General features: G+C 39.3%; 2 protein-coding genes across 2 annotated transcripts; one reads left to right on the plus strand and one right to left on the minus strand.

Moving 5' to 3' along the window:
- Positions 1-3,279: 3,279 nt before the first annotated feature.
- Positions 3,280-18,157, plus strand: LOC120420453 (nuclear pore complex protein DDB_G0274915). Its single transcript, XM_039583472.2, has 3 exons — positions 3,280-3,860; positions 3,924-6,653; positions 17,097-18,157. The coding sequence occupies exons 1-3, from the start codon at positions 3,544-3,546 to the stop codon at positions 17,905-17,907; spliced, it is 3,858 nt and encodes a 1,285-aa protein (XP_039439406.1). The 5' UTR covers positions 3,280-3,543; the 3' UTR covers positions 17,908-18,157.
- LOC120420455 (polyadenylate-binding protein-like) lies at positions 18,089-24,739 on the minus strand. Its single transcript, XM_039583474.2, has 3 exons — positions 24,454-24,739; positions 23,322-24,179; positions 18,089-18,525 (listed from the first exon to the last, which is right to left on the minus strand). Exons 1-3 carry the CDS (start codon positions 24,665-24,667, stop codon positions 18,203-18,205), a joined length of 1,395 nt encoding a protein of 464 aa, XP_039439408.1. The 5' UTR covers positions 24,668-24,739; the 3' UTR covers positions 18,089-18,202.
- Between the last annotated feature and the right edge of the window lie 16 nt (positions 24,740-24,755).

A 24,755-nucleotide genomic window follows, 5' to 3' on the forward strand; every position in this document is an offset into this window, starting at 1 on the left:
CTTAAATTCTTAAATTCTTAAATTCTTAAATTCTTAAATTCTTAAATTCTTAAATTCTTAAATTCTTAAATTCTTAAATTCTTAAATTCTTAAATTCTTAAATTCTTAAATTCTTAAATTCTTAAATTCTTAAATTCTTAAATTCTTAAATTCTTAAATTCTTAAATTCTTAAATTCTTAAATTCTTAAATTCATAAATTCTTAAATTCTTAAATTCTTAAATTCTTAAATTCTTAAATTCTTAAATTCTTAAATTCTTAAATTCTTAAATTCTTGAATTCTTGAATTCTTAAATTCTTTAATTCTTAACTTCTTAAATTCTTAAATCCTTAAATTCTTGAATTTTTAAATACTTAAATTCTTGAATTTTTAAATACTTAAATTCTTAAATTCTTGAATTCTTAAATTCTGAAATCCTGAAATTCTTAAATTCTTGAATTCTTAAATTCTTAAATTCTTAAATTCTTAAATTCTTAAATTCTTAAATTCTTAAATTCTTAAATTCTTAAATTCTTAAATTCTTAAATTCTTAAATTCTTGAATTCTTAAATTATTTAATTTTTAACTTCTTAAATTCTTTAAATACTTAACTTCTTAAATTTTTCAATTTTAAAATTCTGAAATTTTAAAATTCTTAAATTTTAAAATTCTGAAATTTTAAAATTCTGAAATTTTAAAATTCTTAAATTTTAAAATTCTTGAATTCTTAAATTCTTAAATTCTTAAATTCTTAAATTCTTAAATTCCTAAATTCTTGAATTCTTAAATTCTTTCATTTTTAACTTCTTAAAATCTTAAATCCTTAAATTCTTGAATTTTTAAATACTTAAATTCTTAAATTTTTCAATTTTAAAATTCTTAAATTTTAAAATTCTTAAATTTTAAAATTCTTAAATTTTAAAAATTTTAAATTCTGGAATTTTTGAATTCTTAAATCCTTAACGGTACACATCAACCAGAGTTTTTGCACCAAAAGTTTTGTTACAGACAATTTAGTATCTTCAAAACTACGGGTACTATCAAAATATAGTTTTTTATCCATCCCCTAAAGTACTGTCCACAAAGTAATTTACAACAAAGTTTGACTAATTTTACAATCCCGTTGATGTAGGATTTGGTCCGTAAGTTTGACCATTTTGGAATAAGAAGACAAAAACTTTTTTCGTAGCTGTGAACCCTTAAATTCTTAAATTTGTAAATACTTGAATGCTTTATTTCTTTATTTCTTTATTTTTTTGTATTCTTTAAAGAATTCCACTATTGAGTCCTAAACTGCCGCTCTAATCGAGTCCGTCCCATATCTGGAGTTTTTTTTGAAAAGGTCCAATAAACCAAATTTCTAGTTTTTGCTTTTTGGGTGTTTTCGAAACCGCCTTGAGTCAGGGGTATAAAAAAACACCCAAAAAGCAAAAACTGAAAATTTGGTTTATTGGACCTTTTCAAAAAAAACTCCAGATATGTAAAAACAGCAAGCCGAGAAAAACGCATTAGAATTTCACGAAAAAGTGGATTTTCTCCGGTTTTGTAGAACAAAGTACTAAATTTTATTGATTTTTCTGATAGTTATATGATTTTGAACAAAACTGCATCATTATCTCTAAATTGACGTATGCGACGGTCTAGCTTCGAGCGGCAGTAAAGCCCTACGTTAATTTTTATGTACAACGGTAAAAAACACGATTAAAAACCATTTCTGATCACTTATTTTTTCATTTTAATGCAAAAAATAAATAAATTGACTAGACAACATTTTATCGATGGATCAACTATGGCCCCCTTGGAACGTGCTGTCAAGTAGGACCTTTTCTGTCAAGAAGGGTCGCGAAATATTTTTTTTAAATTGATTTAAAAAATTATTTTATGTCCTTTGCGGTCGTACAAAGGGTGATTGTGCTCAGTGTGTGGACAATAAAATCACAAATTGAAGCTTAATTTTAGAACATAGACATTGAAAAATATTTGCAACAGCCTTAAGATGTTTTGTATTTTTTTTAATTTCTAAACGTCGAGTTTAATGAATTAGGTACCCCTCAAAATTATATTGGAAATCGATGCCAACATTTCAAAAAGCATCATGTACAAACCATGCGTTTTGAGAAAAACGCATTTGAATGTTGAGCATCCATTTTCAATTACCATTTTTATATAAAAGCAAAATAAGATGTTCTAATGATAACAAACGATGAAAAACGTTGCTTTTGTTGATACTTGATCATCCATATTCAATAAAACATTATTTCCGTAATTTTATTTGAGAAAAAACAAACATAACTTCTTTTGAAATCACCAACGTCGATACACCCTGCTGTCACTGAGGGAGGCGCTTTGTTATGATTCGTTTTTCTTCGCCGAATGTACATGGCGCTTTTTTCATGTTGCTTTTTTTCGTCACGAGGTTTATGTAGCCTTTTGTTTGACAGGTTGACTGGGCTATATAAACAGTGACTGCTGATGGCAGAGATTTTGTTTATGTTACTTTATTTAAAATCGTAATTAAACAGACTTTACTGAAGTAACTTTTGCTCATTTTTGGTGGAGAGGTAGCTTATTAGGAGTACTTTCAGAATATTCATTAACCCAGAAAGTGTCAAAATGTACATGATGCCTTTTGAAATGTTACCGTCGAAATTCAAAATAAAAATCTTCGGAAAGCTTCTTTGCACTAGAGGGATGTTGCTATTTGGTTTGATTTAAAAATAACTTGATTTTTTTTCAATTGACAGTAGCGCGAAAGTTTTTTTTATCGTTAAGGCTCTCACTTTTTTTTCGTATTTTTCAATTTGTTTTTTTTTAGTATTTTGAATTTGTGAGTGCTAAAGTTTTTTATGGTCAGATTTTTGTATTTTCTTTTTGCTCTCACCTTATTCTCTTCTGCAGGTTCGCTTCAAATGAAAATATACCTCTTCTTTTTTTTTTTGTTCTCTTGCAGAACTTCTGCAAAGGAGAGAATTGCAGAAAAGTATACTTTTCTGATTATAGTTTCCGTGTATGGAAATATGCTGTAAAAAAGTTAAAAAAGTTGAGCTTTTCTTGACCTATATACGGCCAATAATTTGTTTTAAAAAAATACTCTGGTATACGTGTGGGTAAAAGAAAAAGAAATCATTCTTGTAGGGTATAAAATTTACGAGTTTCGAAGGTTCTCAGGGGAATGATTCGAAAATTGGTACATTCTTCTGCTCGGGCTCCTTTCTCACCGTGTTCATCCCTTCAGAAACATCATCGCCGAAAACTCTCCACACCGCGGCCAAACGTCACTCGCGCAAACCGCGACGAGACGACGACCAAACAACGCAAAACGTCAATCTAAAAATTAAAACCGTCGCGCTTGTGGTCGCTCTCGCTCGCGGTTCCTTCTCGTCGCTTTGCGGAATTTCACGTTCGAAATCGTTTCAAACAAGTTCAATCCGTGGTGTGATCGCGTCCGCAGCGTGTCACCGAAAAAAATAAAATCACCCAACCAGGTGGTGACCCCACACACTTCCGGAACGTTCGCGGGGTCAAGGTGAACCGCATTTCGAGGTTAGTGCCCTGCTGGTGGCCATGAATCACTCCAGCCGATGGACATCGTTTGGCGGCGGCGGAGGAGGAGACGGCGGGAGTCCCGGCCTGAGTGGGAATCTGAGCCGGATGTTGAGCAGTCCGATGGCGGAATCGACGCAGCTGGAGCGGGGGGGCAACGGGAGCGGTCGGGTGAATCTGTTTGGTAGTCCGGTGAGATCGACGGCGACGGTTACGGTGTCCGGGGGGGTCAAGCGGAAGCCGACGTCACCGTTGCTGAACAGCAAGACGGGGTTTAAGAGCAGCGGGAATCTAAGCGGGTTGGGAGGGGTGGCTTCCGGAAGCCGGATTGATGCCCAGTGAGTTTGGAAGGTTGCGATTTTGGTTTTTGGATTTGATTTTTTTTTTTTTTGCTTTTTCAGGGTCTACACGGACGCCCAGAGTCGGGGTCTCGTCAATAGGCTGGTTCGCTACCACGACAAGTCCCAATCGTCGCTCAACCGGAGCCAATCGATGACCAGTTTGTACACGAAACCGGGCCAGTTCCCGGTGGTTCATTTGAAGAAGACGGAAATCAAGTATTCTCCACGACGGAACAACTCCATCACGTCGGTCCGGATTGCCCCGCCGGAGAAGTCCGTGTTTCAGGCGAACACGCGGTCCAATATCTTGAGGGCCGGATCGCTGTTGATTCCGAGTGCGGAGTTGAAGCCGGTCAGGCAGCAGCAGTCGGAGGAGGAGATTGACGCCGAGAACCGGGTGATTGCTCCGACGGCGGAGGTGGACGCGGCACCGACGCGCAGCGTTCTGGACGCGTTGAAGGAAATTTCCCGGAAGCGGATCAACAACGAGGAGTTGGACGCGGATCGGATTAAGAAGCAGTGCAAGGAGCTGAGCGAGGTGGATTCTGGGGGAGGGGGAGGAGGTGGCGGGGTGAAGCGGGCCCGGGAGTTGCCTTCGTCGGCTTCGCCGCCGTCGCGAGGTTCGGCCGACCAGCAGAAGAAGCGCATGTGTCAGAAGAATAACGATATTTTGAGCTCGCTGAGTTCCAGCCTGGTGATGGCCACTCCGAAGCGGGTTGAGCCGGTCCAGATGCGGCCAAACCGGCTGAACGTGGACCAGTCGTTCTCGGCGATGGTTACGCCTGCGGCGTTCAACGCTACAATCGCGGCGACCGTTGAAAGTCGGTTTGAACCTGCGAAGTTGGCTCGGATGGAATCGGCACCGTTGCCTCAGATTACGAGATCCGTTCCGGAAGTGGTTCAAAGGGTGATTCCTCAGCCGGTTAGATCTCAACCGACGCAGCCCCGAATCACGCTTTTCAACAGAAAGTACGACGAGTCGCAGATTCGGCTGGAAGAATCCGAGCCGGAGCAGGACGACGACGAGGAACTGGGCGGCCGAATCAGCTTCATCAAACCAAAGGAAAAGTCCCCGATCGTGAGCAGCGACAAGCTGGCCCTCAAACGCGTTGAGAAGAACAAACTGTCCCTTCTGCTGAGCTGTCTCAGCGATGACTTTGACAACGAAGAGGAGGTGAAGGTGACCAAACCTCCGGCAATTCCCACGTTCACCGCAAAGGACACCGTTGACGCGCCCCCGTCCAAACCCGCTGAACAGAAGAAACCCGAAGAACCTACACCAACGCTACCGAAAATTACCGGAATCTCCGCCCTCATCAACAACCCAATCAAGGACGCCGGCCTCGGTAAGATTGACCCACCAACAACGACGCAGAAACCTCCGGAACCAGCGAAATCCAGCGCAGCTGGACCAGGCTTCTCCTTCGGAACTTCAACAACGACGACGACTACATCGGCATCGACCCCAAAACTTGCAGACACCACGTACAACTTCTCAAAACCTACCCCGGAGGTCAAACCGGCCGAGAAACCCGCACCGGCCGCCTCCGGCGGCTTCTCCTTCGGAGCAGACCCACCTCCCGCCTACAGCGCCCCCAAACCCGCTTCAACGCCAAACCTGATCAGCTTCTCGCCAGCTCCGCTGGCCAAACCCGCGACCACCGAATCGACCGGATTTTCGTTCGGAGCGTCGACTACGTCGACAACGACCAGCAGTCAACCTGCGGTTGTCACCACAACTTCCACGCAAGCAAATCCGATCGCCTTCGGCGCCAGCGGGTTCAGTGCGTTCAAACCTCCGGCAAGTTCGGCGGCGGCGGCGCCTGCCACTACGGCGCCACCGGCCTTCGGCACGGTGACCACGACTTCAACTGCAAGTTCCGCCGCACCAGCGGGCGGATTCAGCTTCGGGGCGAAGCCCGTGACAACGAGCGCGGCGTCTACGACGCCAGCTAGCAGTGCATTCTCGTTTGGAGGTGCGGCCAAACCGGCTGCTAGCGCAGCTCCGACGCCTGCGGCGTCCGTGATCACGTCCTCAGCTACCCCACCGGCCTTTGGATCAGCAGGTTCAACCTCATTCGCGTTCGGAACATCGTCGTCTTCGCAGGCTCCAACTGCGTTCGGCACCGTAAGCAACTCCACCGTACCGGCCTTCGGCTCAACGAGCACCTCTACGACGCCTTCGTTCGGATCCATAGCGACGACCACCACAGCGGCACCTGCACCCACCTTCGGTGGGTTCGGAAACGCCACCACTTCATCAATCGCGCCAACTTCTGCGCCCACGACGGCACCTCCCGCCTTCGGCAGCATCACAACTTCAACGACTTCATCCACGAACATGTTTGGAAGTGCGAGCGCTAAACCCGTCTTCGGTCAATCCTCCACCACCAATTCAGGCGCCTTCTCGTTTGGCGGCAACGCCGCCACCACAACTCCGGCTTCCGCGGCACAACAACCCGCGGCGACCCAACCCAGCGCCAACGCCACCTTCAGCTTTGGAGGTGCGGCGAATGCCGCATCTACGAGTGTCTTTGGAACCGGTTCCAACAACACCAACCAACCCACCTTCGGTGGTAATTCTGCAGGAAGTGGAACGGCAACGCCGTCGTTTGGTGCGATGGCCGCAGGTGCAGCTCCGCCAGCTTTTGGAATGGCTTCTTCGGCGGCAAAGCCGCCGGCCTTTGGAGCGTCAACGACGACGACGTCTGCCGCGGGTGGTGGTGGAGTGTTTGGAACGAGTGCGTCGGTCTTTGGAGGTTCAACGACTGGGGCGGCCACGAATGCAAGGTAAGTTTGATTTTCAGCGGAGATAACGTTTTATTATATTATTTTTTCCGGAAAAGTCTTCCGAAAAAAGTGTTTTTACCAGTTTTTTGCATTTTCCGGAGTATGCGATGATTGAAACAAGGGCGTCTACGTAAAATATCCTTAAAATTTCCTATATAGATGGCATTAATGTAAAGATACGGTGTTAAATATTTACTCTTTATGTAATCATTCAAAGGCTTGTTCTTTCTGGCATGATGAGTACAGATAACAAATTTGAACTTCATTAGGGGAGAGTGGGGAGACTTGATCCCCGGGGGCACTTGATCCCAAGCCTGTATCTCGTCAGCATGTGGGTAAAACAATTAGCTTTGTTCTAGAAAGTTGTGCGAAATTGACTAAAACTCATTGTAGAAAACATAGAAAAAAATTAAAAATGTTTAGATTGAGTTACACACATTTTTCTAAAACAAGCTGCAAAAAACTTCCAAAAGATCTTATTTTCTTTGTTTTGATATGTATAGAAAAAACTCAAAAACTATTCAAAAAATATTTTTTATACATGAATTGTTTGATAAACTTATCAACTCTAAAACCCTTACGCATTTGATGTTAAATTTATCGTCATACTATTTTTACAATCAATTGTTTAAAAAAGTGCGTTGAGGGAGACTTGATCCCTGCATTTTTACAGTCACTGGAACCAGCCTCAAGATTAATTAATTGAGCTGGGTTTTCATACATAGTTTCCTTTAGTATAGTTGTACATAACTAACTGCAGTTTGAACCATTTTTCAAATGTTTTGTAAACAAAAATTACTAGCTTTTGTAAACATGCTCAATTTTGGTCTAAAAAAGAAAATTTTAAGTTTTTAAATATTTTACATGCTAAACTTGTTATATTTTCAACACAAACGTAGGGGAAGGTGGGGCAAGACGACCATATGGGGCAAGAGGAACAATCGCTCGTACGGCCGTAATTTTTACAATTTTGATTATTTCCAGTATGAGGAATTGTTGCTAGCAATGCAATTAGCTGATTCTACTACCACATAACCGCCAAAACGACGTAAACGCCACGGGGCATGAGATTTAATGAAGTTTTTTTCAAAACCTTTGTTTTCTTATAATATTTGGAAAGTACAAAATAAGGCTTAGGGTTCGATTTAAGGCTCATTTTATCAAAATGCTATTTTTCCTAGATCAGTAGTGTCCCTACCAATGACTTGCACCTATTATAAAGTATGATTTAACTTTTGGCTATTTTTGTTAAGAGCTTTTAAAAAATCTTGTCCAGGTGGGGCAAGTGTACCATATGGATTTTTATTATGGAAAAAATACGAATTGCTGCAACATCATATTTTATTGGGAAATAAATACATAAAAGAACTTAAAAACTGATAAACAATTGATAAAAAAAAAAATCCGCACAAAATATAGTGATATTATGAAAATTTCCTTTTTTTCATCTAAGTAATAATTTGTTTTTGTATAAACGATCAATTTTTTAGTAAAATATTATTAATTAATCTAAAAATTAAAGAAACGTTTCAAATACATTCTAATCTGATGTACCTAAGTGATAACAGTTCAATTGTTAGCAAATTAACATGTTATTTCATGCATTGTTCCTCTTGCCCCAACGGATTGTTCGTCTTGCCCCACTAATTGAGAAGCACGTACGCAAAATCATATTTTTTAAAATCAATTTTTTACATTAAAAAACAGGATTTTTTAAAAACTTCTTCTATCAAAGTCTTAGTCAAGACCTGGAATAAGATGATTATAAAAAAATCCGACAGATTTTTAACGTTTTTGATGGGTTATAACGAGCATTTCCTTAGCTTGTTACACTTGCCCCACTTTCCCCTACAGGTTTAATGTGAAATTGCTGTATCTTATAGAAAATTAAAAGTTTGGATTGATAAGAAACATTTTGCTTAAGATTTCTTCAAAATGTTGAAAGGGGTATCAAATTACCCCCAACATTTTGAAAATGCCGGTTTAAAATATTTTTTTTAAAACGCTTGGCATTATTCTAAGAGTTTATCTGATGAAATACCCTTATCAGCCAAACATAGTTGAATGTTTAAGCTTTCAATTCATGCAAAAAGATCATAGTTTTGTGAGAAATTGACAGAGTTATGTGTGATACAAAAAAAGGGGATCAAGTCTCCCCACTCTCCCCTAAATATTCGACAGAGGGCGCAAAGCACCGAAGAATGACGATTCAAATTTTCGCTGTTTGGTTACATAGGAATGCAAACTAAAAATTGACTTTACAGCTCATAGAACAACTTTTGAGAGAAAATTCAAGTAGTACGAGTGTAAACTTTTTGGCCTCTATAAATGAACGCAATAAAAAAAATAAAAAAAAATAATTCTGAAAAAAAATATTATTTTTTTAAACGATAGAGCATCAAAAGTTAACAAAGTATCAGCTCGAATTTTTGCTCAAAAGTTGTTTTGAACGCTGGAATTTAACAAAACAGAATTCGCATACATAACCTCAAAGGGCGGAAATTTCAATCGACATTCTTCGCTCTTTTGCTACTCAACACTAGGTGTCGCGTTTGGCTCTTGAACGGCAATTCCACAATTGACATAAAGTATAAGCCATTGTTGTGTATATGGAGCCAATAGTACTCGAAAATAACATTTGACAAGGGCGTGAGGTATTTAAATATTTTTGTATTTTGTAATTTAAAAATAACTGTATCTCAAAGCCGTTGCGTCGTATCAAAAAGTGGTCAAAGACAAACATCTAGGAAATTGGATGGGCTTTCTGAAAAAAATACACTGAGCATGAGCATGAGAGACCACCCATGGTTGTCCTTCTCCGGTGCTGAACAGGACCGTAATATCCTATCAATACAACTGACCATACGCTTAAACGATCTAATGGTGTTTCCCTTATCAACAGCATGTATGAATGCGTTGAAAAGATAAAACATCAAGGTCATTAAAACTAGATCTGAAGCAAATAGGTAACAGTCATTGGCCACCAACGGCGCCCGCCATGTCAGTTTGTAGATCTCGGGGGGATTGGGACGGGAATGTTAGTTAGCACAGGTTGCTACCAAGGGTGGGTTCTATACGATATCCACACCCCCACGTGTGCCGGAAAACTACTTCTACTTGGGATTTTGTTAGTGGGAAAGGGTAATGGCCAGGATTCATCATAGAGGATGATGATGCGACCCAATAATCAATAAATTTTGTTTAATGATGTGATGTATTATGCATTCTCAAGGCAAACAGTCGGAGGATGCGGATGAGATTATTCCCGGTTATTTGGTGTTAAGTTTAGCATAAATGATTCAATCTTAGACAGCCGGCTGTGGAAAGATTAAACCAAATAAAACGCGAAACCGCACGGACCGAAAAACACACACAATCGGGGGGAAACAAAGACGGAAACGGCAACGAAAATCCGGCTTGTTGACCGCGACGCGAACCGTTCAAATTCTCCAAAGCAACTCGGGCTTTCTGAAAAAAAATACACTGAAACAAAAATACACGCCACATCTATGAGATTTTTTGATTTTCATGTCAAAAACTTAAATTTAAAGGTGAGCAACTCTCTACGAAATCGGCCGATTTCGACCATTTTTATTTTTTGTATTTTTTTATTTGACTCAAACTTTGTGGGGGCCTTCCCTATGACCAAATAAGCTATTTTGCGTCATTGGTTCACCCATACAAGTCTCCATACAATTTTGGCTGCTGTCCATACAAAAATGGTATGTAAATATTCAAACAGCTGTAACTTTTGAGTGAATTTTCTGATCAATTTGGTGCCTTCGGCAAAGTTGTAGGTATTGTTGAGGACTTTTGAGGAAAAAAATAGGTACACGGAAAAAAAATTGCAGATTTTTTATCAACATTTTTTTTACTAAAACTCAATTTCCCAAAATACGTATGTTTTGATTTTCGAGATTTTTTTATATGTTTTAGGGGACAAAAATCCGCAACTTTTGAGCCATAGAGAAACATGAACAAAAAATCTGCCGCCGAGTTATGAATTTTCGAAAAAAAAAAAAACAGTGATTTTTGGAAAAAAAATCGAAGTTTCATGCAAAAACAAGTTTGACATTATTTTTTTATGCAAAATTGAATTTGCAATCGAAAAGTACTTTACAGATTTTTTGATAAAGGGCTCCGTTTTCAAGATATAGCCACCGAAAGTTTGATTTTAGCGAAATATTTGCAGTTTTTCAATTTTAAAAAATAGTGACCATGAGTGACCATTTCTAAAAATATATTTTTTTAAAGGTTCAGAAAATTTGCTATAAAATTGTCTAAGAGACATTGAAGATTGGACCTCGGGTTGCTGAGATAGATCCGCTTTAAGAAAAAGAAACACGAAAATTGAAGTTTTCTAAATCTCACCAAAACAACCCACCTTTTTCTAATGACGATATCTCAGCAACCAATGGTTCGATTTTCAATGTTAATACATGAAACATTCGTGAAATTTACCGATCTTTTCGAAAAAAATATTTTCAAAATTTTCAAATCAAGACTAACATTTTAAAAGGGCGTCATATTGAATGTTTGGCCCTTTTGAAATGTTAGTCTTGATTTAAAAATTTTGAAAATAATGTTTTCGAAAAGATCGGAAAATTTCACAAATGTTTCATATATTAACATTGAAAATCGGACCATTAGTTGCCGAGATATCGACATTAAAAAATGGTGGGCTGTTTGGGTGAGACTTAGAAAACATCAATTTTCCTGTTTTTAAACCTTTGCATTGCAATATCTCAGCAACTAAAGGTCGTATCAACCAAGTTCAATAAAGCAAAATAAAGAGAATTTTCTCAGCTTTTCAAAAATATTTTTTCCAAAAGTAGGCAAACATGTGCACTAATTTAAAAAAATGAAAAACTGCGACTATTTTCAAACAAGTCACCTAAATATGGATTTAACTTGAAAACGGTGCACTTTATCAAAATTTCACTCAAGTACTTTTTGATTGCAAATTTGATTTTACATCGAAAAATGAAGTTGAAAAATTTTTGCGACCAATTTTTCAATTTTTTGAAAAAATCAGTATTGATTCAAAAATTCATAACTCGGTCAACCACCTGGAAATTTCGGAAAAATTGGCATTTTATGTCCTCTAAAACATATCAAAAAATAAAAAAAAATAAAAATAGTGTTTTTTTGAAAATTAAGTTTTAGCATAGAATAGAGATAGGTAGAATTGCCACTTGCCGATTCCCCCTTGTAAACGTCAAGCGACACTGCCGACAGCGCCACCACTGCTCGAAACGGGGAACTTCAGTCGAAATGCGCACTGGGCACTTTGATGCATTCTGGAGGGTGCGTTTTGTTTGACAGTGACAGATGGAAAAAGGCTTGTTGACGTTCAGTTGGCAATCAAAAATGTGAAATGGTGCTTGGAAGCCGGATGAAAAGACGAGACTAGTGAAGGCGGTAGAACGTTAGGATTAGGCGCAAATTGCGGTTTAAGTTGGAGTGCGGAGTCTTTGCTGGAACACCACGACCACTTTTCTTCACTCCGAACGGCAAAATAGTCATTTCCTCTTCCGATTCTTCGCTTGGTTTGACAGCGACAGCGAAATGTCAACATGACAAAACAGATGTCTTGGAGAAGTGAAAACGGGTGTCAACTTATTTGGCATTATCTTGAAATTTAGAAAAAAAAAGATGCTGATGCGAGATGAAAATCATTTAATCTTATTTAAAACAAAACATCCTAGTTAAGGGATGCACTTATCTTGAATTTTCATAATTGTTTTGATTTGTTTTCCATGTTTTTTTTAAATCATTTTACATTTTTAATGAATAATATATATGTGCCAACCAGTTCTCCACATTCTTGACAATATTATGCGCAGGGTGTTGTAGTTCCCCGTTTCGCCGCTGGCATCAGTTAGGCAGCACAGTTTTGTCCCCCGGTCGGTAAATGAGTGGCAATTCTATCTTTCTCTATTCTATGGTTTTAGTGATAAAAAGTTAAATAAAAAAATCACCAATTTTTTCCCAGTGTAGTCCATATCCATACCTACAACTTTGCCGAAGACACCAAATCGAACAAAAACTTCCTTCAAAAGATACAGATTTTTGAATTTTCGTACATCATTTTTATATGGACAGCTGCGAAATTTGTATGGAAAATTATATGGACAAACTAATGATGCAAAATGGCTTCTTTGGGCATACCGAAGGCACCAAAAAAGTTTCAGTCGGATTAAATAATACAAAAAAATCGAATGACCGAAATCCTAGAGAACTGCTCTAAAAACGTTTTTTTTTTGAAAAGTGGTGTAAACGTAAAAAAATTTGAAAACCGGTAGTGGGAATCGATTTACCAGACAATTTTACATAAAAGTCTCCATATTGACCATTGTCCTATGTCGAATCCTTGGGAAGATACAGCGGTTTTAAAAATGAAAATGTTGAAAAAACGTTTTTTTTTTTGGTTTTTGGCAATTTCTATATGACAGACTTGGTTTTTCAGTCTCGTAAATATTTTTACCGGAAAGCTCGTCCAGTTTCCCATAAGTTTGCCTTTGACAGCTTTTTGATTTATATCGTTTTTATATTTACGTAATCAAATTTACTATCCTGGTTTCTACCACACTGAAAAAATATTCTATTTTCAGTTATAAGCAATGTAATTACAGAGGCGACTCGTGCCTGAATGAAGTACCTGTTCAATGATAAAAATATTGTTAAAGCTTTTTTCTTTCCAATTGCTTTTATTTTTACGTTTTATTATTTTTATACTATTATAATTTTCTGTTTATGCAAATAATTAATTAAAATTATGATTAAGACTTTTTTATCTCGTTAAAATGTATTTTTAAGACTTAATCATTAGCGTGGGAATGTGGAAAAATAGAGCAATCGCTCTGCCATCCTTATCGAAACTCAAGGGAAGTTATTTAATATTATACTGAATTTTAAAACTATTTATCAGGATGTTAGAAAAAATACCACATCCTTAACAAAAGAAAACTGTTTGTTGGGCTTTTTTAAGCTCAACTAATATTGAGCTAACTCGGTTTAAAAATTAAATTGACATTTTGCTCTATACTTTTTAGAACCAGGTCGTATCGCTTTTAAACCTTTGTCTAATTTTTAGAGAATTGAATTGAAGGGCTTTTGATGTTAAAAACAAAACTATATTGACATGAATCCGATATTTGTTTTTAGCATCAGTGAATAAAAGTTTTCAGAACAAATTCATGCTACAATATATGATAATAATATATTCAACTAGAGTGAACCGGGACTACAATCTGAACACAGTCGTTTTTGGAGCATTTAATGGCATCAAACCGAAAAATAAAATAACGATCATGGTTGAATCTACTGTCATAATTCTTCTCATGTGTCCCGATTCTGGAAAAAGCACAGTACTTTTTTGTTTAATTCAATCTATCAATCACACTATCTTAACTTAACATTACATCACTTTCCAGTAGAGCAAGAATCCACTAGTAACCAAGAAGATCGAAGAGGTTCAACGCGCGCAGTTGAACATTCCAGTTTTAAAACAAGCCATCACCAGTCTGCGCAAAACAGCCTGATGCCTAAAAGTGCGCCAAATATAGAGCAATATCTGTGGTGCTCTCGCGCTCTCTCATTTATTCATGCTCTCAACGTGCTGTCAACCGCTGGCTTGTTTACCTTTTGCATGCAGCTCCCTGGAGAGCTGAGCGAGCTAAGTCGGCTGGGGCCTGGGGGTGGCATTTCGCTCTCTCCCAAAAATGCTGTCAGTTCACGCTCTCAGATTGAACCAGATTTACCAACACATCGATACTGCCGCTGCGTATGAATAGGAAGCTCTTTACATGTGTTGATTTTTTTCTGTATTGAGATTTTTTCCCCGACGTTCAAAGGGTCGGTGTTGAACGCGATGAGCATTTGCGCGTGGCCCGCTAGGCTGGCTCGCTTTAGTATTGGTGGGTTGTAAAGAGAGGTTAAGAGAGGTTAAGAGTAAAGGGTGGCGGGCCAAAGCTTTTTCGGTGCATGCAGCGCTGCTGAACATAGGGCGTTGATTTTGTTAACGTATACTGCCGTTCTACGCATAATTGTCCCATGTCAGTTTTTGACAATTTTGACTTTATGCCATTTTTAAGTTTAGTCTAATGTGTACTTTAAGAAAAACACATAAAATCTGATACGTTGTTCGGAAACTCATCAAAAACAACACCAAGTCTGTTTGTCCCATCGTTGAACTTCTACGCATAATTGTCCCACTAAGTATTTTCTTACACGGAATCACTAGTTTCACTAAGCATTATGCCTTGTTTACCTGTTGTATAGCAAGAGGATCACAAATAAGGGTGATAAAATGCTAACTGGGGTGATTAGGGACACATAGGGCGAATAGGAACCCATGGGACAATTATGCGTAGAAACACAGAAATCGGTCGAAAAATTTCAATCGCGTTTTTCTCAGTTGCACTTTTTTGAACATGTGAATTATGCGTAGAACGGCAGTATATTCAAACAAAAATTGTAATGAACAATTATTGTATGTTGCTGGTTTTAAAAGCACCTTGGTACTTAAATAAAAAAAAATATATCCGCTTGAAATCTGCTACCTGTTCAATGAACAGGTTGAACAGGTGGACGAGTCGCCTCTGAGTAATTAAGCTTATATCTGTTAGCCCATACATCCAATTAAAATGCTGTTAATGGCAAACTTATGGGAAATTGGACGAGCTTTCCGGTAAAAATATTTACGAGACTTGGATTGGACATAGGACAATGGTCAATACGGAGATTTTTATGTAAAATTGTCTGTAGAATCGATTCCCACTACCGGTTTTCAAAAATTTTTACGTTTACACCACTTTAAAAAAAAAAAAAACATTTTAAGTAAGTGATTTTTGTATTTTTTTAGGAGAGACATACCATCCTGCATTTTTCGTCAGTCTTTTGGTTATATTTTAGGCTATTTTCTCAAAAAAATTGAACGAAAAAAAATCGTGACATCACCTTTAAATTTAAGTTTTAGACATAAAAATCAAAAAATCTCATAGATGTGGCGTGTATTTTTGTTTCAGTGTATTTTTTTCAAAAAGTCCGTCCAATTTCCTACAAGTTTGTCTTTGGCCACTTTTTAATAGACGCAACGGCTTCGAGATACAGTTATTTTTAAATTACAAAATACAAAAATATGTAAATACCTTATGCCCTTCTCAAATGTTAATTTCGAGTAGTATTGGCTCCATATACATAAAAATGGCTTATATAGGCCTAGGATAACATGTCTACAAAGTTTCATTGAAATCGGAGAGGGTCGGGTACATAAGTATCAGAAAAATTCCTGATTTGAGCTGGAATTGGGTACTAAAGCCCTATGTCAATTTTTATGTACAACGGTAAAAAAAACACGATTAAAAACCATTTCTGATCACTTTTTTTCAATTTAATGCAAAAAAAATATTGACAAGACAACATTTTTTCGATGGATCAATTATGGTCCCCTTGGAACGTGCTGTCAAGTAGGAGCTTTTCTGTCAAGAAGGACCGCGAGGATAATTTTTCAAAATTGATTTAATAATCCATTTTAAACTCTTTGTGGTCGTACAAAGGGTCATTGTACTCAGAAAAATAAGCTTTATCGCTGTAAACAATAATATCAGCAATCTAAGCTTCATTTTAGGACCCAATTGCTCAATAGCAGAAAATGTGAAAACAAACAAAAAATTGAATAAAACAGGAAAAACTAGGAAAGCAAAAAGAAAATATAGGAGGTGGTAGAATAGAATAAGCCAAATCAGAAACCAAAACAAACTAAACAACAAATTGGGTCCTAAAATGAAGCTTAGATTGTTGATATTATTGTTTACAGCGATAAAACTTATTTTTCTGAGTACAATGACCCTTTGTACGACCACAAAGAGTTTAAAATGGATTTTTAAATCAATTTTGAAAAATTAATCTCGCGGTCCTTCTTGACAGAAAAGCTCCTACTTGACAGCTCGTTCCAAGGGAACCATAGTTAATCCATCGAAAAAATGTTGTCTTGTCAAAAAAATATTTTGCATTAAAATGAAAAAAAGTGATCAGAAATGGTTTTTAATCGTGTTTTTTAACGTTGTACATATAAATTGACATAGGGCTTTAGTACCCAATTGTGGAGTTTTTTTTTTTTTTTTTGAAAAGGTCCAATAAACCAAATTATCAGTTTTTGCTTTTTGGGTGTTTTTCAATACCCCTGACTCAAGGCGGTTTTAAAAACACCCAAAAACCAAAAACTGGAAATTTGGTTTATTGAACCTTTTCAAAAAAAAACTCCAGAAATGTAAATGCAAAATAAAAATCAAGAACAGTGACGTTTTCGTAGAACTAGAACATGAGATAAAAAACAAATATATCTAAAAAATATCGGCCATTAGAGGGTTATGTCCCAGTCGTGTTGTTCCATCCTCATCCCAAAAGCATTCTAACTGAACTTTTATTCCTCTTTTTCAGCTCCGTCTTCGGCGTCCAATCCTCAACCACGCCCGCTCCGTCACCCTTTGGCGGCGCTGCAGCACCTTCCTCCAACCCATCTTCCGGCGGGATGTTCGGCGCAGCCGCAGCATCCATCAACAACAACAACAACCAGTCCCAACAATCCGCCGCTCCAACGCCGTTTGCCTTTGGTGGCGGAGCCACCGCACAACCTGCCGCCGCGGCCCCCACCAACAAGCCATTCGCCTTCGGGGGAGGACCCCCGAACGCGGTCGCTCCCGCAGCTCAACCCGTGAAGGCGAACAGTTTTTCGTTTTCGGCCGCTGGGACGACGAACCCGGTGGCACCGGTAGCTCAATCCAACTCGGCGTTCAGCTTTGGGGCAAGTCAGCAGCAGCAGAATAACGGGCCGCCACCGCCAGCGTTCGGCAGTACCAACAGTGCATTCTCGTTCAACTCCGGCAGCAGCAGCGCGGCCACCAACAACAGCAATCCGAACCTGGCGACGGTGAAGCCGTTTTCGTTCGGTGGAAGTGCCCCGGCGACGCAGCCCGCGGCGTCCGGTGGAATTTTTGGCGGCGCAGCCGCGGCAGCGACCTCACCCCCGCCGGCGTTCAACTTCAACCAGCAGCAGCAGCCGGGGGTGGCCCCTGCGGGGCCGTTTGCCTTCAACAGTCCGGTCGCCGCCACTCCGGGAGGACCGTTTGCGATGGCCAACGGCGGTGGGGCGCCGGGCGCGGGCGGCCCCATGTTTAGCATTGGAACCGGCGGTGGGAACCAGCAGCCCGGCCGGAGACCGATCCGGACCGCAACGCGACGACTAAAGTAGATGGGGTTAAATGTTGTAACAAAAATGTTCGTTTCTATTTTTGCTTTTCGGCTTATCCTGTATCCGTGTATAGATATGTTTGGGAAATGTTAGTTTCAGGGGGGAGAGAGTGGGCGCATCGTGATTTCGAGAGACATTCGGCGAGATTTTCATTCTTTTCTGTGACTTGAGAGAAGACCAATTGGCCGCAAATTTTCGTCAGGTGTAATCATCAATAAATAAAAACAACAAGTAACATTATTTAAGCGACCTCCCCGACTGTTTTTCCTCGTCCAAAACGCTTCGAACTGCCCTCTCAAGCTGCGGCCGAGTTGGCCGGGTTGGACAGCAACAGCAGCTGCAGCCGAAGGCCGCTCATCGATTCGAAGCCCTCGATGGCAACGGATTTGGCAACGGTCTGCAGTCGTTTGGGGTCCTTCAGTAAAGCCACCAGATCGGAGGCGCTGTGCTGGCGCACCATCTGGAAGGTGATGCGGCCGGCGGTTTGCGCGTTCACGCACGCCTTGACCAGCGGGTAAAGTTGGTGGGCTAGCAACGACTTGAGCTCGTCCGGATCGGTGATGGTTTTCAGGAGAAGAGAGGTGTCGTCCGTGGTGGTGGTGTTGGTGGGTTCGTGGCCTGGAAAGGATTGAGTGCGTTTGAGTCTTTTGAGTCATTTAATGTTTGTTTGATGTTTTTCTCAGTATTTGAAAAAGTTGTGGGTTGTCCGTACAAAAGTGCATTGAGAAATTTAAACCTCGAGAAAAGATTTTTTGATTGACAAAATTGCAAAATTGTAGGAAAGAATCAGTAATACTTTTCAGTTCAAAATCGGCATTTTTGTACACTAATTACAATTAAATTTCATTTATTTTTCTAGTATATAATCAATTCACAATTTCGTATTTCTTATAACTTTATAGATGGTAGCTGAAAATGAAATTAAGAGAAACCCCGTTCTGAGATGTTTCAGGTACATCCACAACAGTTCGTTCAACATGCTGCGAATCAAAACAATACCGTCTACAATCTCAAATTACTTCCCTTTCCCACATTGTCGCGCCCCTCTCTTCTAGCCGTCTCGACTCCTGATACAACCTGATACATATAAAGAAATTTAGCAAGGCAAAAATATATATAAAACGTTACTTAATCCACCTTTAGGTGGTTGTTGCCTTCCTCATATCCATAAAGTCAATACATTCAGTAAAAATAGAATCATTCCCTCTTAACATGTCTAACAAATCAACTTTATCACTCATTTCTTTTGATAGGGTTCGCAGACCTTCAATATTTCTGGCTCATCAACAAGGTCTGATAAAAAACCTTTCGAACGATAGTTCACATGGAAGATTCAGACAATATTTCTATCACAATATCTGAAATCCGGCCTCCAAAAATTGTATAAATAACACTTAAGTGCTGATAACTTTTGATAGGGTTGTCAGATTCTCGATTTTTTAGACTCATTTGAAAGGTCTTTCGATTATCTAACTAACGATAGGTCGCATGATAAACCCGGAAATCATTTTCATAGAATCATCCGAGATCCGGCCTCCAAAAAGTGTATAAATAACACTTAAGTGCTAATAACTTCTGATAGGGTTGTCAGATCCTCGATGTTTTAGGCTCATTTGAAAGGTCTTTTGATTATCTAACTAACAACAGGTCGCATGATGGACCGGACATCATTTTCATTGAAATATCTGAGATCCAGCCTCCAAAAGTGTATAAATAACACTTAAGTGCTAATAACTTTTGATAGGGTTGTCAGATCCTCGATGTTTTAGGCTCATTTGAAAGGTCTTTTGATTATCTAACTAACAACAGGTTGCATGATGGACCCGGACATCATTTTCATTGAAATATCTGAGATCCGGCCTCCAAAAAGTGTATAAATAACACTTAAGTGCTAATAACTTTTGATAGGGTTGTCAGATCCTCGATGTTTTAGGCTCATTTGAAAGGTCTTTTGATTATCTAACTAACAACAGGTCGTATGATGGACCCGGACATCATTTTCATTGAAATATCTGAGATCCGGCCTCCAAAAGTGTATAAATAACACTTAAGTGCTAATAACTTTTGATAGGGTTGTCAGATCCTCGATGTTTTGGGCTCATTGGAAAGGTCTTTTTAATACCTTTCTGAAAATGCATAACATGATAGGTTTTCTTGCAAAAACCACCCTTTTTACAATCTTCCGGACTTTTGTTAGAATCATTTTTGCCTTCCTCACCTTAAGGCTAGTATGCAGATCGGAAGGAAAGGGGTCAAGAAACAGCTTTACGAACAGCAGAACAAAGGAGAGGGAGCGATTTCTTGGGGCTTTTCTTCACCCTCTCTGACTTGCTTGCGCTGCCGCTGCTGCCCATTTGATTTTTTTCTTGACCGGTTCCTTCCGAAGTGCGTATACCGCTTTACTGAGGAAAGGCTATAAAATCACTCGAAAAATGAACTTCTCAATTAGACCTCCTGGACCCACCTTCACGTATACCTATCGACTCAGAATCATGTTCTGAGCAAATGTCTGTGTGGATGTGTGTAGGTGGGTGGACAAAAAAAATGTCACTCGATTATCTCCGGACTGGATGAACGTATTTTGACCGTAATGGTCTCATTCGATCCGTCTTGGGGTCCCATAGGTCTCTATTTAAAATCAGCAAGTTTAGTTAATTACTTCAAAAGTTATGCTAAAAAAAACGATTTTGGCGTATGTCCGGAAGATTGTAAAAAGGGTGGTTTTTTCAAGAAACCCTATCATGTTATTCATTTTCAGAAAGGTATTAAAAAGACCTTTACAATGAGCCCAAAACATTGAAGATCAGACAACCCTATCAAAAGTTATTAGCACTTAATTGTTATTTATACACTTTTTGGAGGCCGGATCTCAGACATTTCAGTAAAAATTATGTCCGGGTTCATCATGCGATTCATCGTTAGTTAGATAATTGAAAGACCTTTCAAATAAGCCTAAAACATCAAGGATCTGACAACCCTATCAAAAGTTATTAGCACTTAAGTGTTATTTATATACTTTCTGGAGTCCGGATCTGAGATATTGTGATAAAAATATTGTCTGAATCTTCCATGTGAACTTTCGTTGGATAGGTTTTTTTTATCAGACCTTGCCGATGAGCCAGAAAATTGAAGGTATGCGAACCCTGTCAAAAGAAATCAGTAATAAAATTGATTTGTTAAACATGTTAAGGGGGAATGTTGCTATTTTTACTGAATGTATTGACTTTATGAGTGTGAGGAAGGCACCAACCACCTAAAGGTGGATTAAGTATCGTTTTTTAGCATAACTTTTGAAGTACTTTACTAAACTTTTTATTTTTCAATAGCGACTTATAGGACCCCAAGACGGATCGAATGAGACCAATACGGTCCAAATTGGTTCAGCCAGTGCCGAGATAACTCAGTGCAATTTTTTTTGATCAACATCCCACCACACACACAGACATTTGCTCAGAATGTGATTCTGAGTCGATAAGTGTACATGAAGGTGGGTCTAGGAGGTCAAATTAAGAATTTCGTTTTTCGAGTGATTTTATAGCCTTTCCTCAGTAAAGTGAGGAAGGCAAAAAATAAATATATTCGTGTACTACAAAAATCGGAAATTCTAAGATTATAAATGTCTAAAAAAATTGCATAATTAAAAATAAAAGTTGAAATATTTATTAATCCAAAAACTTAGGAATTTATAAATTGAAGAATTCAGGAAAGAGTTTAAGGGTTTTTGAATTCAGAAATTTGAGTTCCAGAATTAATCAATTTTAATGTTTTTTTTTTATGTTTTTCTTTTTTTGTGTATTTTAAATTTGTGGATTATGGATTTTAATTAGTTTTTATTTTAGGCATTTTGATTTTTTAAATATTTTAATTTTTAACCTTCATCCCCAAGAATCTAACGTGGTGATTATTGCACTCGATCGTAAGATCTCGATCGTAATTTGTCGACCCACGATCAAGATTTCTCGATCGAAATATGACGATCGTAATTTGTCGATAGTTGGTTGAGATCATCCAATTCTCGATAATTCAAAACTTGATTTCAAATTAAAAAATCTTCAAAAAAATACAAAATTTCAAAATACATATTCAAAATATAAGAAAAATCAAACTGCAAAAATTTAATTTTTTTATCAAAATTTTTACAGAAATTCAAAATTTCAAAAACTTTAAAAGGTTTTAAAAGTGTCAGTAATTTTAAAGATTCCAAGGTTTTTAAAATTTGAAAAGATTTAAAAGAATAGTTTAAAAAACTCGATTTAATATCACCAGAGGTGAAATAGAGCCTTTCTTACAAAACGACGAAACTCCGACAAATATATTGGTGCAATTAATTTTTCAGAAACAAAATGATACCACCCAGTAAGAATTTGACCTAAAGCTTCAAATATTTTTAGGCTTGAGGTTTAGTATGCCATTTTTGTTATGGGTCGCAAGATATTTAAATTTAATTAAGAAAAACATATTGGATTGACATCATTAGAAAAAATAAAGGGTACTCAGTCTTTAATTTTAGTCTATGATTAACTTAAAAAATATGTATCGCTATTGCACTTTGTCGATCTATTATGAGAAGTCAGAAAGAACACTTTCACGTGCAGCGTAAAACGCGCAAGCGTAAATGTGCTGGCGTTTATGCTTCGACTTGACGACTTGTCGATCTTTCGAGCGAGAACGAGTCGGGACTTTGAATTTGATGTTCAGTGTTATCTGAAAATTTTTCCAAAAAATACCTTTAAAAATGGCTTTGGCCACATTTATTGGTCGAAAATTGAGAATCGTCTCCGACCCCACGGCTACAAATTTGAAATATAAAAATTGTGGGTTTAACGAGCGGTTTTCCAATGATGGAAGACACAAATTTTTAAGAGCGGATACAGACATCGCTCAAGTATTTCAGAAAAAGAGCTCTCAAAAATCAGACTTTTAGTTCCGGGTTTCGGGCCAAAATTCAATCGAAAGAGCGCATTTAAACCTTCAATTTAGTAATAGGATTTTTTCCTGGGACGAATCCTCGCCGCGCACGAATTTTTGAAGATTTCTGAGAAAAGCGTTTTTCCAAAAGCAAACCTTAAACCTTTCTTTTGTAAGAAAGGCAAAAAAAGTTCAAGCTGTCAAAATGCTTTTACTCCCTTTTCAAATGTTGCCCCAGATTTATACTCAAGAAACTCTAGTTGGGTGATTCCAATAATTTCAAATATCTTAGCAATATGTTATATGACAAAATTAAAAAGATTTATAAATTTGGGTTGGCCACAGTTAATAATATACAGTTGGTAATTACTTTTGTACCACATTGTTTTGTGTTCAATGTGGGTGGTGATTTGGTAGATTTCTGCCAATTCGATGCTAACGAATTATTCAAGCAAATGTACCCCGGATCTACCAAAATCAATTCAACAAAACGGCTCTTGATTTACCTGCATTCTTCAAAGATACCGGCTTCGGCTTCTCCTTGCCACGAGCCAGCACCACATAAATCCGCCTGCCAGCCACTTCTCGATCGTTCATCGCGACGATGGCTCGCGCAGCCTGCTCACCGGACGCGTACGTAACAAATCCGAACCCCTTCGATTTGCCCTGCTCCTTGACAATGAACCCTCGCTGAATGTCACCGTACGGAGCGAACAGCTCCCCCAGGTGGCGGTTATCGATCGACGCGTCCAGATTTCTGACAAACACTTGAACAGCTTCGCCTTCGGCGAGTCGTGGCGCGGGTTGGAGGTCTCGCTGTACCACCGGAACCACGCGCAACGCCTTGCCATCGCTGAGCGCCTTCCCGTTGAGCGCTTCCATCGCGTGGCCAGCCGCTTCCGGGCTGTCGTAGATGACGAAGCCGCAGCCGCGACTTTTGACGCCGTGCGCCTTGATGCTGCCGTACGGAGCGAACAGCTCCTGCAGAGTCGCTTGCGTCAGCCGATCGCCAAAGTTCCGCACGTGAAGCTTCGTGAACAGGGGGCTGACGGCGAGGCTGGAACCGTTCACGGCCAACCCGTTGACGCGGTCAATCGCGCTGTGGGCGGAACTGGTGGCGTAAAAGTACACAAACGCGTACCCTTTGGAGCAGCCCTGCATGTCGAGGGCGACCTTGCAGCTGAGCACGTTGCCCACCGACGAGAACATGTCGCAAACGGCCTGGTTGTCCATGGTTTCGTCCAGGTTCTTCACCAGGATGCCGGCGGGCACGTGTGGGGTGACGGTGTCCACTTCGGGCCACGTTATTTGAATTGGGTGGTGCTGGATCAGATCGCCGTTTAGGGTTTGAAAGGCGCGTGCCGCTGCAAATAAAATCGAAACGGTTCAATCGGTTCAATCGGATTTTAGCTCGAAATTCACTTCACTTCTCGACTGGGAAAAACGAAAACAACCCAGTTAACTCAATCCGAATTCTGAAACGGAATCTTATTAGAATCGTATACAAATTCCGTTTCAAACGCAACAACCGGTTCCGTGTTCGAACCGGTTGTTGCGTTTGAAACGGAATTTGTGTACGATTCTAATTAGATTCCGTTTCAGAATTCGGATTGATTTGACTGGGAAAATTCAACCCACCGTCCTGCGCGCGCTGGAAGTTAACGTAAGCGGAACCGAGCGGCCGGAACGTGATCATCTCGCGGACCATCCGGATCGAGTCGACCGGGCCGACGGTGGTGAACTTTTCGAACAGTTCCATCTCGTCCGTTTCCGACCGGAGGCCGGTGACGTACAGGGAGGATCGGTGGGCGTTTTCGACCTGCAGGCTGCCGGATGTCCCGGGGTGGTCCATTTTTGCGGTCACTTTCGTACGAAATACTGTTGAAACGAAAATACTGCTTTTACTTTACAACAAAAAAGGTTCGATAACAAACTGATAA

The sequence above is a fragment of the Culex pipiens genome, chromosome 3, assembly GCF_016801865.2.
Source record: "Culex pipiens pallens isolate TS chromosome 3, TS_CPP_V2, whole genome shotgun sequence".
Taxonomy (NCBI): Eukaryota; Metazoa; Arthropoda; class Insecta; order Diptera; family Culicidae; genus Culex; species Culex pipiens.

What these genes read in the sequence shown, in the direction of transcription:
- LOC120420453 (XM_039583472.2), top strand. Translation starts at nt 3,544, where the DNA reads ATGAATCACTCCAGCCGATGGACATCGTTTGGCGGCGGCGGAGGAGGA. An exon ending in GGAAGCCGGATTGATGCCCA is followed by an intron (nt 3,861 to 3,923) that starts GTGAGTTTGGAA and finishes TTGCTTTTTCAG; the next exon opens with GGTCTACACGGACGCCCAGA. An exon ending in GGGGCGGCCACGAATGCAAG is followed by an intron (nt 6,654 to 17,096) that starts GTAAGTTTGATT and finishes CCTCTTTTTCAG; the next exon opens with CTCCGTCTTCGGCGTCCAAT.
- LOC120420455 (XM_039583474.2), bottom strand. Translation starts at nt 24,667, where the DNA reads ATGGACCACCCCGGGACATCCGGCAGCCTGCAGGTCGAAAACGCCCAC. An exon ending in CTTCCAGCGCGCGCAGGACG is followed by an intron (nt 24,180 to 24,453) that starts GTGGGTTGAATT and finishes TTTTATTTGCAG; the next exon opens with CGGCACGCGCCTTTCAAACC. An exon ending in GGTATCTTTGAAGAATGCAG is followed by an intron (nt 18,526 to 23,321) that starts GTAAATCAAGAG and finishes AATCCTTTCCAG; the next exon opens with GCCACGAACCCACCAACACC.